General features: G+C 36.8%; 1 protein-coding gene across 18 annotated transcripts in view; it reads right to left on the reverse strand.

The window, feature by feature from the left end:
- The window catches only part of L3mbtl3 (L3MBTL histone methyl-lysine binding protein 3), a 110,840-nt gene that overhangs the window by 24,964 nt on the left and 69,047 nt on the right, over positions 1-16,829 (reverse strand). For all 18 annotated transcript variants that reach the window (XM_078019173.1, XM_078019177.1, XM_078019178.1 and 15 more), the window contains 3 exons: positions 12,010-12,124; positions 10,180-10,282; positions 1,888-2,037 (listed from right to left, as the gene is read on the reverse strand). In XM_078019173.1, coding sequence (XP_077875299.1) covers positions 1,888-2,037; positions 10,180-10,282; positions 12,010-12,124 — 368 coding nt within the window. The remainder of the gene's footprint in view (positions 1-1,887; positions 2,038-10,179; positions 10,283-12,009; positions 12,125-16,829) is intronic.

Genomic DNA, 16,829 nt, shown 5'->3' on the forward strand with positions numbered 1-16,829 from the left:
AGCTTAAAAGCTACATTTAGAGATTAGATAGTCAAGCTTGGAGCCTAATGGCAGGAAGCTAAGTGTTAACATCAGACAAGGAAAAAAACCTGACAAAGTTTAGTAACATCAACTTTTTAGGGTCCCTTGGGTTTGTACATCTTAAGCTCTTATCAGGAGCTGGGGCAATGCCTGTAGTCCCAGCAACTCAGAAAGCTGAGGCAGGAGGGTTGCATGTTCAAGGCCAGCTTTGACAACTTGGTGAGACGCTGTTTCAAAATGAAAAATAAACAGGGCTGGGATGTAGTTCAGTGGTAGAGCGCCCCTGGGTTCTATACCCAGCATCACTAAATAAATGGGAAAGCACTGAACAGAAAAGGATTTTCTGTTATATATGCACATATATATGTATATATACAAATACTACATCACCGATAGTATTTACTCAGGGAAATAACATTTGAGAAAAATACCTAGAAGAAATGAGAACCATCATTGTATAATACCTAGTATAGCATCAAAAATACTCAATAAATATTTTTTAATCTACCAATAATAATTTACTTTCAGGAAAGTTTAACTTTTCCACCAGGAATTATAGAAGCTCTTAATCAATATGAGGTTACTTACTTCCTCTAGGCTTTAAGTGATTAAATACTTTTTAATTAAGCAAAAAATTGGTAATGCTATGTGCATTCCTGAATATATTCCAAATAATCTTATTTAATGTATAAATATAATGTACCAGTTAAAAACAAAACAAAACAAAATAATAAATAGAAGGAAGACCAATAGAGCAGAGGAAGAGGATTGTGAGGGGAGGTGAGAAAAGAAACAGGAAGCACTGGGGAATGAAATGGAGCAAATTATGTTATGTCCATTTGTGGAAAAGTCACAATAAATCAATATCATGCATAATTATAAGGCACTAATAAAAACATAATGAAATATAAACATTTTTTTCAAATTGATCATCTTTGTCATTTTTTTTTTTTTATTCTAACTTCTTGTTATACTACTGATTTGCCCTAGGTGGACCTTTCTTATTGTTTCTTGGTTAGGTGGAAAAAAATGAGAAGCAAAGTAGAATTCCATAAAAAACTAGCTACAATGTCTGTGAGGTAGTTTTTTTTTCCCCGTATATTAAAACTGCAGCTTTCGCCAAAGTCAATGCAAAAAGTGAATTGAGAAGATGCAATTAAAGCAAGTGAGCACATGTGAACCCTCAAGAACAAGGCTCCAAGGCTCTCTACAGAAAAGGATCAAATCCTATGACCAGCAGAGTCCTGCCCCTATTTCTCCTCTCTCACTTGACATCAGGTCACTGCTGCTCTGTCATTGTCCCTCCACAAGTTAGAAAGGGACACATCTGCCATTTTCATCATAATGGAATAAGACACTTGAAAACTATTAAAACATACACACAAATCAAAGTAAAACATTACTAGTTAAGATCTTCCTGAAAAGAAGGAAATGCACTAGGAAAGAAAAGGAAGACCATTTCTTTACCTACTAAAGACAGTGTTTCCAGCCTTGGGCTACACACTGAAATTAGTTTTTTTTTTTTTTTTTTTCAAATGGAGGTCAGTCCAGCCTTGAACTCCTGAGCTCAAGCCATCTCCATCTCCCAAGTCCCTGAATTTACAAGTATGAGCCACCATAGGCAGATTTGTGTTAAGGTTAAGAAGAAAACAAGAAAAAGTAGAGGGAAGACTCTTTGATCTCTTGGGAAAATGTGAGTCAGGATGGAAGAGCTGTCAAGCACTGAATCCTACCATCATTTCATAGATGAAGTGCCTTTTCAACAATGCACGAGAAAACATTACCACAGAACATAAAATGTCTAAGACAGGCAACCTCTTCAATCAGAGTGCTTCCCAACAACACAAATATCATCATTTTAATTACCTGATTTCAGGAGATGAAGAGCTCTCATTTGTGTCTGTCCTTTTATTTCTTGGAAATGATGGGCTAGCTGGAGGCATCTCACCACTTAAGCGGTCTGGGAAAATTCGGTCTTTATTCAAATTGATTTCTGAATAGGGACAGTTGGCAGCACTAACAGATTAAAAGAAAAAGAAAAGAACATTTCCATTAGACCATACTTACTTCTTTCAATTAAATGACAGGCTACAGAGTATAAAATTCTAAAATTGATCTGAGTATGTTATGTATATTTATATATGTTTATACAAATGATCAAACCTATTGTATGAAATACTGTATCTTTAAAACATAATTTAGGTAAAGTCTGATAGAAAACATGCCTTTGCATAGATTCTTAAGAAGCAATTTGCTGCAATCTTTAAAACTAAGCAATGGTCATTGAAATTTTTTCTTTGTATTGTTCAAGGGTAAAAATCTGTGCATATCTCCGAGAAGAAAATGCTTAAAGACATCACAGGAGGGCTCCTGAGAGAAGTAGGAGAGACTAATCTGGTCAATGAGGCACATCTGCTTCCTAAGGGGATCCTCCAGGCTCCAGAGAGTCAAGAGCTACTAAATTTCCTTTGTAACAGTTGCTGCCTCCAAAGGAGAGAGGACCCCCCTGTGGAACATTCCCATCCTCAGGTCTGCACCTATAGCTAATGTATTAGAAAATACACACATATACCTAATCCTATCCCTAATATGATAAGGGACCAGAAGCTGACTTGGACAACCACCCCTGTAGCTCCTTTCTCTTCCCTCTCTGTGCCTGCAGGTCAGCTCTGAGGTCTGAGGATGATGGCTCCTATTATCTAAGCAAAGGAAACCAAGGTCATTAATTGTTAATTTAGGTAGACACCTGTGCTTGGGTCTCAGCATTCCAGTCTTCAAAACAAGTGGAGAACTGAAAACAAGTGAGAACCTGTATCTCACTGACCTCTCTAACTAACTGTCTACCTTGATTGTTTATAGGAAGCACCCCCAGACTCCACTCTGGGGTTCTGATGGAACTCAGGGCCTACAGAGACTCCTGATGCAAGAACAAGTACTCTGCCACTGAGCTACAGCCCCAGCCCCAGGAAATCTTCTTAAATCTGGAAATGATTTTTCTTTGGGTAAATTATATTCATGTCTTATGTGTTCTTTTCTTTAGTTTAGGTCGTAGTGAGAATATTGATAATTACCCAGGGGAAATTTTAAACAATGCTTATTTACCTACCATCCACCAAGAGAAACTGATACACACTCCTGGGAAGAAAGAAGAGTTTTTCCTACTAGATAATTCTAATTATAAAATTTATCGCTAATAACCTGTAAGAAAAAATGCAACCTTTATATCATTTAACTACATGCTACTGTACACTGGTTAAGCAAAAGAAAAAAGTAAATAACACCTGATCATATGTTGATATAAATTCACATAATGTTAACCCAGCAATAACAAAAGCAATAGCCAGTAATATTTATGGAGCATTTACTATCAATCAAGCATAGGGCTAAGTGCTTTTCATGCTACATTTTGCTTACTCTTCCCAACACACTATGAAGAAAGCATTTCATGAGATAAACTAGGGCTTAAAAAGTTCAGTAACTTCAGTCTTTAATTATTCCAATAATTTTGTATGTATTTATCAAGCAAGTATTTATCAAGTGCCTATTATGTGCTAATTACCTTTCAAGGCATTGGAAATATAATAGAAAATAAAAAGACTAGATCCTGATCTTATGGAGCTGATAGTCTATGGGGAGATGGGCAATGCAGTCATCCAAATAAGTTAAAGAAATTCACACTGAAGAAAGTAAAACAGTATGACATAAGAGAGGATGTGAGGTCTCCTGGGAGGAGCAGCATCTGGGCAGAGTCCTAATGGTCAGAAAGCAGATGCTCAGTCCACTCATAGGGAAGACTGGTCCAGGATGTGGAACCAAAGCCAGAAGTGTTTGAGGGAGAGACAGACCAGCTTGGCCAGCATGTGAGAATGAGGCAAACCAGGAGATGCAGACAGGGTGAGGATCATGCAGGGCCCAGCAGTCTGCAGTAAAAATTTTTACTTTTGGTTTATTGGAAACCATGGAGAGCTTCAGGTAAGGGAATGATAGGGTTTAACTTAAAAAAAAAAATCACTCAGGCTGCCTTGTGGCTAGATCTCAAGGGGGCAAAACTGGAGCAAGGTAAGAATTTAAGAGTAAAGACACGATGGAGATGTGCATATATGTGGCCGAAATGGAGGAAAAGTGAAAAGGACCACCATAGTGTCTTCTGTGATCCCAACGTGACCTGTGAGTGAACAAGGGAAGGCATGTAAAAACAGCCTTTAGGTTTCTGGCTTGAAGAACTGGTGGTAACAGAAACACCACTTTTGTCCTTTTTTTGGAGATAAGAATGACTAGGGATAAGTAGATATGGGGCATATCAGGAATTAGCCATCCAAGCAGAAATACTACTTGTCCAAGGTCATATAGTAGTGAAGCAGCTCAGCAGAATGAGTGCTCTATTTTATTCATCTTACTGAGAAGAGGAATACAGAGGAAGGCTGAAGGATTAGGCTTGGGCAGAGAGCAGGGTGCACCAGCATAGTCCCTTAAAATGGTCTGCATAGGATGGGGCTCCTGGGCCACAACACTCATGCCACTGACCACAGGCTCCCTGCCACACTCCGACCTATTCCTCAATTTCATAGAGGTGCAGATGCCAACTCTGACTTGCCTTCATACCACTTCTCAAGATGAAAAACCCGGATGGGTTTTGTTTTCACTGATCCTGATTTCAGGCAGAATCCAAATGTCTACAAAATGCTTCTACTCAGATATCCTAAGTCACCTAATAAGAGATATGTTTAAGACCAAAATTTATCATCTCTAGTAAATCCTGCTCCCTGTCCCCCATCCCTGAAGAGTAAAAACAGAACTAGCTCCTCCTGCTAACTCCTGTTCTCTTTTTCTTTCTTCTTTTTTGGTAACAGGGATTGAACCCAAGGGCACTTAACCACTGAGCTACATCCCTAGCCCTTTTTTTGTATTTAGACACAGGTTCCCTCGTAGGGCCTCACTAAGTTGCTAAGGCTGGTTTGAGCTCACGATCCTCCTGCCTCAGCCTCCCAAGCCACTGGGATTACAGGCATCCACTACTGTATGGCTGGCCTATTCTCTTTTTCTGACAAAGGAAACACATTAACCTGCCTCAGATCTTAACCATCATTGATTCCTCTTATTTTATATGTTTATTGCAAATTTATCTACTTGGATTTTCTGACAACAGAAGAGAAGAAAAAAAATTCAAAGACAACGTTTTTGTTTCTTTTGACAATATGCTGCTAATCCTAGAATAGCACAATCATCAAGTTTCACTTATTGTTAAGTTCACTTATTGTGGCTTTGCGATCAGTGAACAACAGATCACCTTGGAATGTGACGGGACACAAAGCAAATAAAAGAACATACAGGTCCTGTTCACAGTCCCAATAACACAAAGACTTGCAGGATTCTTAGATGGCTGGGTCCCCAGCTAAACATCATAGGCACAGAGTAGATGACTTACATTACATGCTCTTCAGGGCAGGACTTCATATATTTATTGAATAAATGAAAGAAGAACAGATATTTCTTGATGACCTTTGTAAACTTGGGTAGCCAAGAGAAAAGCAGAAATGCTGGTCAGATGATGCTTACTATCCAAATCAATCTCTTTCTGTCTCTCTTTCTCTCTCTCCTTGGGGCAACAGATTGCCAGAGCCCAGAAAGGAATCTCAAAATTCTCAATCCAAAGTAGGGAAAATAACCACAGGCTCTCAGCAGAAATTTACTAATGAGCAGGTAAACACCACCCACCCAGGGAGCCCTGTGATGATCAGCTATTGACTTTACACTGACCCTTTCACTTCTTTTGAGCCCCGAGAAAAATAAAAAATGCTTGCACACCATCCATCCTGCCGCTCCTGTGGGGTGGAGGAGGATGCCACTGGCTACTGAAGCAGGAGGTGATGAAGAAAGGGGATGCCACAAAACACAAGCAGCCACAGCCCTAAAGGGATGGCATGCTGTGCAAGAGAGCAGGCAGCCTGGTTCTAAATGCTCTCTGCCGCTCTGTCCTCCACTCAGTAAGGATCAAGCACAACTTTCCAGGCTATTTCTTTATCATCCTCAGTAAACTGTGACCTCTCTGGGCACCTTACCAGGCTAGGTGCTCTATTTGTCTTACCTAATTCATCTCTCACAACCCTAGGAAGTAGTTCCTACTACCATATTCATTTTAGCAGATGCAGAAACTAAGGCTTGTACAGGGCAACTGGGCAGTGTCACTCAAATAGTTCTTGGTGGAGTTTGACCATGAGCTCTGGCTGTCTCTTAACTGCTGTGCCATACTGGTAAACAGTGCATGGGAATGTTGAACAATTTTCTTATTCCTAAGCCATGACAATGAAATGGATGTGAAAGTACCATCTTGTAAGCATGAAGCTGCCACCTGTTCTCTAGATGTACGCAGCTCAAACGTACCACACACTTACTAAGTACCAGGTACTGTTCCAAGTACTTTATCACATCCTCCTAGTAGTCAGATACTACTGTCACCCATTTTACAAATAAGGACACTGACAGAGAAAGGTGAAGCACTGGCTCAAGGTCAAGGAACTTTGTAAAATAATTCTTACCTGATGCCTTTCAAGGCAAGCCAACACACAGACATATGCCATGTATTTCAGTACCTCACCCATCCACACTGACTCCCCCTTAGGATAAGAATTATACTGCAATTCATAAATAATCATGTTTTCAAGGAATTAAGGTCACTCCTATGTCTCCTGCTTAAAGGAACACAAGAGATTTGTGATTTTTTTTTATCATATTAGAAATGCTGAGTATTCTGTTTACTATTTCTTCTGTAATGTATAAATAGAAGTTATTTTTTAAATTGTACATGAACTTTGAAAAGTCACTGATACAAAGAGTTACATTCTTATAATACATGTAATAATTTCTAGTTTTTCACGTATTAAGCTTCTAGTGACAAAACCTTAGTAAGGTTTCATTCTATAAACAATGTATGTGTATTCCATTACACAATTCTTCAGAGCAGAGGAATAGAACATAGGATTACACTGTTCTCTCTTTTAAGGGTTCTATTAGGCTGCATGTGGCTCCATTAGCAAATAATTCCATATCAGCCATTTAGACAAATACTTGCCTAATGGTCCCTCTCAGGGGGGCTATTTTTTCTAGGTAACAATGGTCTGCTCATTAGGTAAGGTGAAAGGACCACCTGACTCACTACTTTCCATTGCCATTTTAAAAACTTTATAAATGGAAGCATATTTATTTAAATAATCAGGCAAGATCTTGTTTAAATGTTCCTATGAACATTTAAATGTTCCTATGATCATTCTCACACTCTGTCCTGACAAAAAAAACACAAGACAGGCTCTATCAGGAAAGCCAACATATAGACATATGCGGAGACACAGATGCCCATCAGGGCTGAGGTGAATCCTGCTTCTTCTGACACTCTTCCTGGGCACACACCTCAGCTACCACATCTATAAGATGGTGCCCAATTCACAGACTTGAGGAGCATATTAAACAGGTCAAATGTGTGAGTCCTTGGAATAGTGTGTGGGAAATCTCTGCTACATCCTACCAAATTACTGCTATGAATGCTGCTTTACTAGGGGGTTAGAATTAAGCAATATGGCTAGGAATATCCCTAGAAAACATGGTACCCCACATCTGACACTCTCACTGATCATTTTTATTCCTAAAAAAAAGGTCACATTCTCAAACTTCATTACTGAGATGCATGTTCTGTTTCTAACACTTCTTGGATCAAATTCAATTTATAATCTTCAGAGATGATAGCAACAAATGCTAGTCAAAACACAGCCTTTCTGTTATGTGTGCACAAAACGGACTATATTCATGCTAAAAGAGCATCTTTCCTTGTTATCTAAGCAAAGAATGCATGTTTTGATTTATGCAGTTTCTCAGTAAATTAATCCAGAGAGAATTTTCTCATTATGTTTTCCTAAACGCAGCATTCTCTGCAAGGACAAAAATAAGTGCCAGTGAAATGAACCTTTCAAAGAATATCCATGATGCAGCAAGCTATTCCATGAGCCTACTAAAGAAACGGAAAGCAGGCTGGCCTTTTAAGGATTAATATCCTGCCAGAATAAAGAACACTGGGAGTCGAAAATAGGACAGCCTCGTCAGGGATCCTAGGAAAACCCGGTCCAAAGGCTGAGAAGAGCAGAGGGCACTTGGGCAGAAGGTGGAGCCTCCCACCCATTCTGTGAACTGCATTCCTCTGTCCAGAGGCCCCTGACCACCAAAGATCAAATAAAAATTCAATGGCATCCCAACAGCACACTGTCAGTGTTCACCTGTATTTTGAATTTCTTTATTCTTTTCCTTCACATTTGAGCAATTTGCCTTTAGTCCACTGAATGCCATGGGATTGTATAGTGCTAAGGTAAATGTGACAAAGCTTCAACATTAATTACTGTTTTGTATCTTATATTTTAATTAAATTGTGTATAGCTATCTAGTTCCATCAGTACATGAGTCTTTGAAGGCTAGGTAGATGATGATTCATGGAGTAGTGCCTTGAAAAGCAGCCAGGGGGAGTGGTAAAGAATACAGAGCCTCAAGCTATACAATGCTCCCATCAAACCAGCTATAAGGCGAGTTATGAAACCTCTCTAGTGTCTCAGCGGTCTCACCAAATCTTGTGGGAAAGTAACAGCTCTGATATCATTGGGTTGTTCTGGAAAGCTATCCAATACATGTAGAACAATTAGGGCAATCCCTTGCACAGAGTAAATAAATGGTCGATATGTATTCATTGTTCTATTGGCTGCTCACAAAAAATTTACTAAATGTACAATGGCAAATTAGCATGCTCATGAATTGTTTCTGGTATTTAGACTTATATAAATGCCTGAAAAATTCAGCTGCTTTCACTAGGCAATATTTAATAACTTCCAAGATGTAGTATTTTAAACTCAGTTTAAATTAATCCAGTAAATTAATCCAAAAAAGGACTGCTAAATGGATACTTGCAAATGGAATCATCATCCTCTGTTCAGATTTTTTATTCTGGGACATACTGATCCTCATAAGAAATGGGGAAGAGTATTGTAAAAAGAAGATAAGCATGATTAGAGGTCACAGAGATGAAAGAAAGAGGAAACTATACCCAGGAGAAAATAATTATACCAATCTTGCAATTCCTTTAATACTTGGAGGATTAGGTAGAAAATTTTCAGAATTTTTAAAGACCTAGATTTACAACCTATATAAACTTGGAGAACTAGATAAATAAGAAATAACTTGTCATAGTAGGTATTTCAAATAACATGAGTTTGTAACACACTGACAAATTATTATTTTAATACACACCAAATGGATGATGTTTTTGTTCCTTGGAAAGTTCCAGTTAAATCACAAGAATTTATTGGTATTTTACTAATATTTTCAGAATATCTACAAAGATCACCAAATCAATTAAACAATAACATTAAATTTAAATGTAGAGATTAGTTTCCTTTTAGTTATGAGCAAGAGAAAAATATTGAAAAACACTTCTCAACTCCACTTTCTCACGTTTAATTATATTTGTGCTTTTCTGTGATCTTCACTGATAATCCACAATATTCTAACCTCTCATTATTCAAACTATTAAGTCACCCAATCACATAATATTTTACCAAATATTTTCAACAAGGCCCCTTCTCATTACTAATGACAAACTTAAAACAACTAGAAGCCACACATCTATAAAACAAGGCAGAATGCCACAAAAAGCCAAATAGCTGGAGTAAATCTATTTTAAACAATGAGTGCATTTTTCTCCCAGCAAGATTTAACTTCAGATATGCTTCAATTTTACACAGTCACCATGGTAACCATGTTTCTTATAGAATCTAAATTTAAAATTAGTTCACATCTATTAGAATGAAATCATTACATACACACACACACACACACACACACACACACACACACACAGAACAGGAAGCCATCATATGACCATTTAAGCATTTGTCATGTGAAGGGCTGGGGTTATGGCTCAGTAGTAGAGCACTCACCATATGTGAGGCACTGGGTTCAATCCTTAGCACCGCAGAAAAATAAGTAAATAAAATAAATTAACAAAAATAAAGGTATTATGTCCACCTACAACTACCGAGAGAGAGAGAGAGAGAGAGAGAGAGAGAGAGAGAGAGAGAGAGAAAGAAAATAAGTGTCACATGAGCATAGTGTATGCTGAGCACTTACCTGTGAGGGCCCAGGTGTCTGGCTCTCTTAAAATGGCCAATCCCTTTACATCCTGGGGTTGAGCATCCACCATGTTCTGAAGCTTCCATTAACTCTAATGGGCCTTAAAATAAAATTAATAGAAAAAGAAAGTGGGACAAAATGTTAAGCAGACATCGGTAAGAATTAAATGTTTAGGATCAGAAAAGGGGAAGAAAAAAGTCCTTAAAAATTCAATTTTTGAATCAACATATACAAAACAGAAAAACAAGCAGATTCTATAAAAGTTAAAACCATATTAAAAATCTCTATTTTTATGGAGTTTTCTCATTGACTTCATTCACAACCTATACAAACTTATAGAAGTGGATAAATAAGAAATAACTTACAGGTGATTCAAATAACATGAGTTTGCAATTTGCCTTTAGTCCACATGATTTATCTTTCTTTCTTCAATAGTGAAATGGTAAACTCTGATCTCTCTCAGAATTCCATCAATTACATAAGATAAATCTTAATGAGAAAATTTTAAGCAATATTTATCAAGTAGATAATATAATTTACCTATACTCACACACTGTGAAAACTTCAAACACTATGTAACAATACAGGATAAGGATTACAAACCCCCTTTCTGGCTCTTCTCTGTATTCTGACCTTTCATCTGGGCCACATAGGGGAAGCTTTACCCTCCCTAATGTGCCTCTAAACATTCAGATTCAATCTATATGTGTATATGCACATGTATCAAGTTTCTGGTTTTGTTTTGCCATATAAAAGGTATAATACAGATGTGTACTGCTCAGAAACACTCTCCTTTGGTTTTTAACTTGTCTTATAAATCTTCCTGTGGCAATATTAACTTTCTTCATGAATTCTGTACAGTGTCTGTAGTATGGTACATCACAATTTATTTAAACAATATTTCCAAGTTTTGTTATTTTAGACTTGCTGCAATGAATACATGTACCTGTGTTGTTGTGCCCATAAGCAGTTTATAAGCAATAACCAAAAGTAAACTAAATAAAGAACATTGATATTTTTTAAAAACCTGACTATAGTATATCATATTTCCTATGTTTTTTTCTAAAAGTTATTTATCCTCCTCCAAAACTGAGACCATGATATGTTAAATACTCTGTTCATCTGTTTTTAAAAACTGAATTAAACTGAAATGTTCACTGACATAAATGTAGATTCCCATGTAGTCGTAAGTAATAATACAGAGGAAGATCTCATTTACGCTGCCCAGTTTCTTTTGGTAACATTTTGCAAAACTTATAAGGTCTACATTAGGGTTGTACATTAAATTTAGATACTCTGACACACTGTCTTTCAAAAAGTAGTATGTTGTGTGTGTGTGTGTGTGTGTACTGCATTGTATATATTTTGTTGTGTTGTTGTAGGGTTTTTTGTTTGTTTATTTTGGGCAGTACTAGGTATTGAACCTAGGGGCGCTCCGTCACCAAGGTACACCCCTAGCTCTTCTGATTTTGAGATAGGGTCTCAGAAAGTTGCTGAGGCTGGCTCTGAACTGAGATTCTCCTGTCTCAACTTCCCAACTCATGAGGATTACAGGTATGAGTTGCCTCACAAAGCACTAATTTTAGAAAGCAATGCTTATTTTTTAATAAAATTAAAGGAATATCTATATACTTTTCCAGGCACTGTTTTTTTTCCCTTTATGTTTTTGTGACTATGATAATTAAAAATCTAATAAAAAAGGATTATATAGTATAGAAATATTCAGTAGAGATAAAAAGAGAAGGGGAAAGGGATTTTAAAAAATTACGTTACGCTTGCTACAAAAACAAATGGAAATATTTGTTCAAGTTATCCTGTGTCTCTTACTCAAGGGAGGCTGAAGAGCATGTCCAGTTTTGGAACACCAGCCTACAGGGTGAATGTCAGGAGAATCTGCATCTATCCAGTAGTCATAGCATCCATTCCAGCCATCAAAGTGAACCTATAGAACAGAACAGGACATTAATGGTCACAAAAATTTCTATGGTAGAAGTTCTGCCCATAGCATAACTTTATATACACTCTCCTAACTTACAAATTCATACCATGAGACCAAAGGCCCTTTAAATACCTTCAACATAGTATCTAAGCAAAAAATACCAAAGGCTTCTGAACATCAGTTCTACAGGTGTACTATGCATATCTTTCAACATTATAAGTAACGTGAGTACAGCAAGTATTACAGTATTTTCCTGTGATCCACATTGAACACCCAATAAATATTGCTGAAACAACTAAAAAAAAAAAAAACAGGTAAAAAAACAAGGGGAGACAGAAAGGAAGAGTGTAGAGGAAGACCTTCCAAGTAGATGTTAACTAAGGATTTTACAAAAGAATTCAATGCCCTCCTGCAAATATATCCAAATATATACAAAATACCTCTCCAGTAAATGCATTTTTAAATATCTTTTTTTCCCTTGTAAATCAATACAATATCTCTCAAAGATACAAAGAGGTCAGTGTTGTCAACTTTATTGGTCACCATGTAAAAGGGCAGCTGACCTTTCAGTCAATGTCACTAGGAATGAGTTACATCTTTTAGGTAGCATATATTTTTTTGATCTTTTAAAATGAGAGAAAATACTGAAATGCCTTATATATTTTACCTTTTCCCCCCTCAGTGATTTCTTTTTTAAAGTCTACAGATCTCTAACTTCTTCTAAGGCAATATATGCCAAATGGATTAAAAATTCAAATATTAAAAGCTGAACAACAAATATTGTAGAAGATTGCATGAGTATTTACTTGTAATCATGACAAGTCACCAAACTCAAACCCATTAAAAAATAAAGACTGATCAATCTGACTACGTAAGAGATGTAAAGCTTCAGAGTGGCAAATACAACCACAACAAGACGGAAGACCCACAAGAAACTTGAAAAACACACAAATTACCCAGGTGATCAAGTACCTTCTTCCTTAATCTTTATTAAAACATATATCAATATAAAAAATTAAAACTCCCAACAGAAATATGATAGACAGAAACAGCTCATTATCAAGAAAATAAATATAAGTGGTTGGTAAACAAATGAAGAGACAATTTCACTTAAAACTAAAAAAAAACCCTACAAATCAAAGCCACAAGATGCAATGCTTCACCAGCTTGCCAAAACTAAAAATGCTCACATTTTGGTGACTCCTATTGCTGGTTAACTATGAGAATAAACGGGCACTCCCATAGACTGCTGATAGGAGTGTTAACTGGTGAGACACTTCTTGAGAGATATTTGGCAAAAACAATCAACAAAAATACATCATCATTGACTTGATCATCTCAACAAAACAATTTGTAATAGAAAACAACTAGAAGTAACCCAACGATCGACTATCAGGAAACTAGCAAAATAAATTATGATATGTTCACAGGATAAATAGTATGCAATTATTAAAAGTACATACTTATGGGCTCAAAATAATGTCCTCTGCAATGAATCCACTTTCTCAAGCTTAAATTATCCCCTACACCCCACCCCCACCAGATTCAAAGCCTCACAGAATTCCAGGCCTGGAAGAAATCACAGATAAGATCTTAACAAGGAAAAGAGACTCTTAAAGATTAATTACTTAGCTGACAGTCATATAGCTAGTTATGAGGAAAAACTAGACCTAGAACTTAAGAATCAGAAATAAAATAATTCATCACTCACATACACTGAATATAAACAGCATTCTTAGTTAACTCAAAACCACCCTTTCCTCTGATCAAAAATAATAACATTAAGAATGACACTCATGATAATCTTCTGAAAACACAAATTTGTAACATCAATTCTACCAATAGGCTTGGGGATGTGGCTCAAGCGGTAGCGCGCCTGCCTGGCATGCGTGCGGCCCGGGTTCGATCCTCAGCACCACATACAAACAAAGATTTTGTGTCCGCCAAATACTAAAAAATAAATATCAAAATTCTCTCTCTCTCTCTTTAAAAAAAAATCTACCAATAAATGAGTAATCATAATTTATGACATTATAGTAAGTTTTAAGGATTCTAATTTTCAATTCATCAGAGTAGATCATCTTTGTTGTACTAGACATGAAACTCTAATTATTTTGATCTTGCCATCCCTAGATTCTTTCTTTTACATAGGAATCAGTGTTAACATAACTCATGCTCCCTTTATTGTAAACAACAAAATTTCAAAAAATTTAGTATCTGTCTTTTGTAAATGAGCTCCAATCCTCAACAAGACAAGTGACTCTCTACCCTGGATACACACCAGAATTATCTATGAATACTGGGGGGAAAAGAGAAGAGGGAGAAAAAGGCAGAGCCCACCCTGGAGGTTCTTACTGCACAGGTCTGGCTTGGGTTGTGTCCACCTGTGTGTCATTTACTAAACTTCTTAGTAACTTTGATGTGCATTAAGAATTGAGACCCAATGATACTAAGTAGGACATTACTGTATGGCAATATAGTCTCCAAAAATCTTAACAGCATCACAGATCAAAGGGTTTCTTTTTAATTCTCCTCAGGTATAAATACAAATAATGTTTATATTGAAGCTATTATATCTAGTGATACCATATCCTTTCCAAGTTTTCATCTAAACTGACATCTCAGTGTGGCAATTTAAAGGTGATCTAAGATTAATATACCTTAGACACTGAAGATAGATCTAATACCATCAACAAACTACGCTAGTAGACAATCTGAAGACTTTTAGAGGCTAAAATTTCATGTATAAAATTTAGTTTAGAAATCAAGAACAAATGCATTCAGAAATATACTATCAGATTTATATAAATATGCACAAAAATAAGTATTAATCTTAACATTCTAACTTTAGAAGCCTAAATTTAAAAAACCATTAGGTAAGTTTGTATAGTTTCATTTCATCTTTGAAAACTTTTAAGACTTCAGTCTGTAGCATATTAACAGTTTTTTAACAAACAAAAACATCATGTTATAGAAACGTTTAGTAACCATTCTCCTTTTGCTGGGTACTACCCTGAAATAAAGCCAAAGGCCTAACAAGAACGGCAGCAGAGAAAGACACATAAACATATCATATGACACATTTACAAATTTTACAAACACAAAAGAGAAATATAAAATTATTTGGACACTATTCTATTGTAACAATCCTGAATTAAAAACAATTCAGCAACACTGTTGAATTTTATTATATTTCTAAGGGAAACAATATTATTGATCAGAGCACAGAACAGATAATGTAACTGTTTAAAACCATAGTTTAGGAAACTGGATACATTTTTCACCTAGAAGTATAATTTAAACCCTTTAAATTGTATACAGTGACAATTTCAAGATTAAAAGTTATGTTTTTAGAAAGCACACTATTTCTTTAAAAACAAGAAAAGATTTGGCCAGCTTTTGTTCATGTGAAGGCAACTCAGTAAACACACTGAAGACCCAGGAACTTACCTCCAGTCTCTCCTGAAATTCAAGTTATACTTGAAAAGGCATCAACCCACAAGGACAAACTAGAAAGGAAAGCAGCTGATAGTTGGGAAATGACAATGATGATTCTGGGAGGAAAAAACAGGCCAAGGAGGTGCTGAATTACTTAGGGGAGTGGAGGACTGAAACTCGGGTGCCTGCAGAGGGGATCAGAACAGAGCTACTCCATTCCCCTGCAGAAGCTAAGGAGGACGTGGGCTGGATACCACAGGTGGGTGAAGAGAAGGGTCTCAAAAAGGGCAAGACTGGTTTCCACTCTGAATATGGGACTGCTTAGAATTTTATATCTGCTCCTCCACTCCACCCAGTTTGGCAAGGCCCTTTTCAGCCACCCTGCAAATGAGCAAAGGTTTGCTTTCTAGAGAAAAACCATCATGGGCATGTGATGAAGTACAACATGGATCGTCTCTCCCAGCAGCAGCCAAGTTCAGCCTTCCCCCAGCTGCAGACCAGCAGAAACCGATAGGCTCCAGATGCCAAAGGTGGGGATCTCTCTGGGAGAAGCCTGCCTCTTTGCTTTCCTATGCCATGGCGCAACCTACCAGTCAACCCAGGATTTCCCCTTTATCAGTTACCTTAGGTACAGTGGTCAAAAATATTACATGGTAAATTCAATATTTTTAAAAAGAGAAGGGGAGAGAGAGAAACCGCATTCACATAACTTTTATTGTGAGATCTTCTTAAAACTGTTCTATTTTTATTAGCAAGTAGTGTTAATAATCTCTTATGCTGTCCCTAGTTTATAAAGTAAACTAACCACAAGTAGATACATATGGGAAAAACTGTGTGTGGGGGGGGGTGTCAGTACTATCTGTGCCCTGACCACTACTGGGAGGTCATAAACACGTCCCCACAGAGAGGAGGAGCAACTCTAAGTCTACCCATGAAAGCAGGCAACGTATGGTATCTCTTTCTTAATATGAACAGAATCAAGGATCACTAGACATTTGAGGAGAGCCAAGGAAAGCAGAGACCACACTAATTAAGAAAGAAATTTGCAGGAAATAAGCAAGGAACAGAAGAAAAACCATCACTTGTATCCTCAGATTAAAAAAATAATACTAGGACAAGATATAAAAAGAGATACTATTTGAAAAAGAAGAGGACCAGAAAAAAAAAATCTTAAATTTTTTTTTAAAAACCACAGGTGTAATTTAAAATGCAATAGGAGGTTTGGAAAATAGGCTCAGTATTTATAAGCACTTAGAATTAAAAAAAATAA

This window comes from Ictidomys tridecemlineatus, chromosome 8 (assembly GCF_052094955.1).
Source record: "Ictidomys tridecemlineatus isolate mIctTri1 chromosome 8, mIctTri1.hap1, whole genome shotgun sequence".
Classification (NCBI taxonomy): Eukaryota; Metazoa; Chordata; class Mammalia; order Rodentia; family Sciuridae; genus Ictidomys; species Ictidomys tridecemlineatus.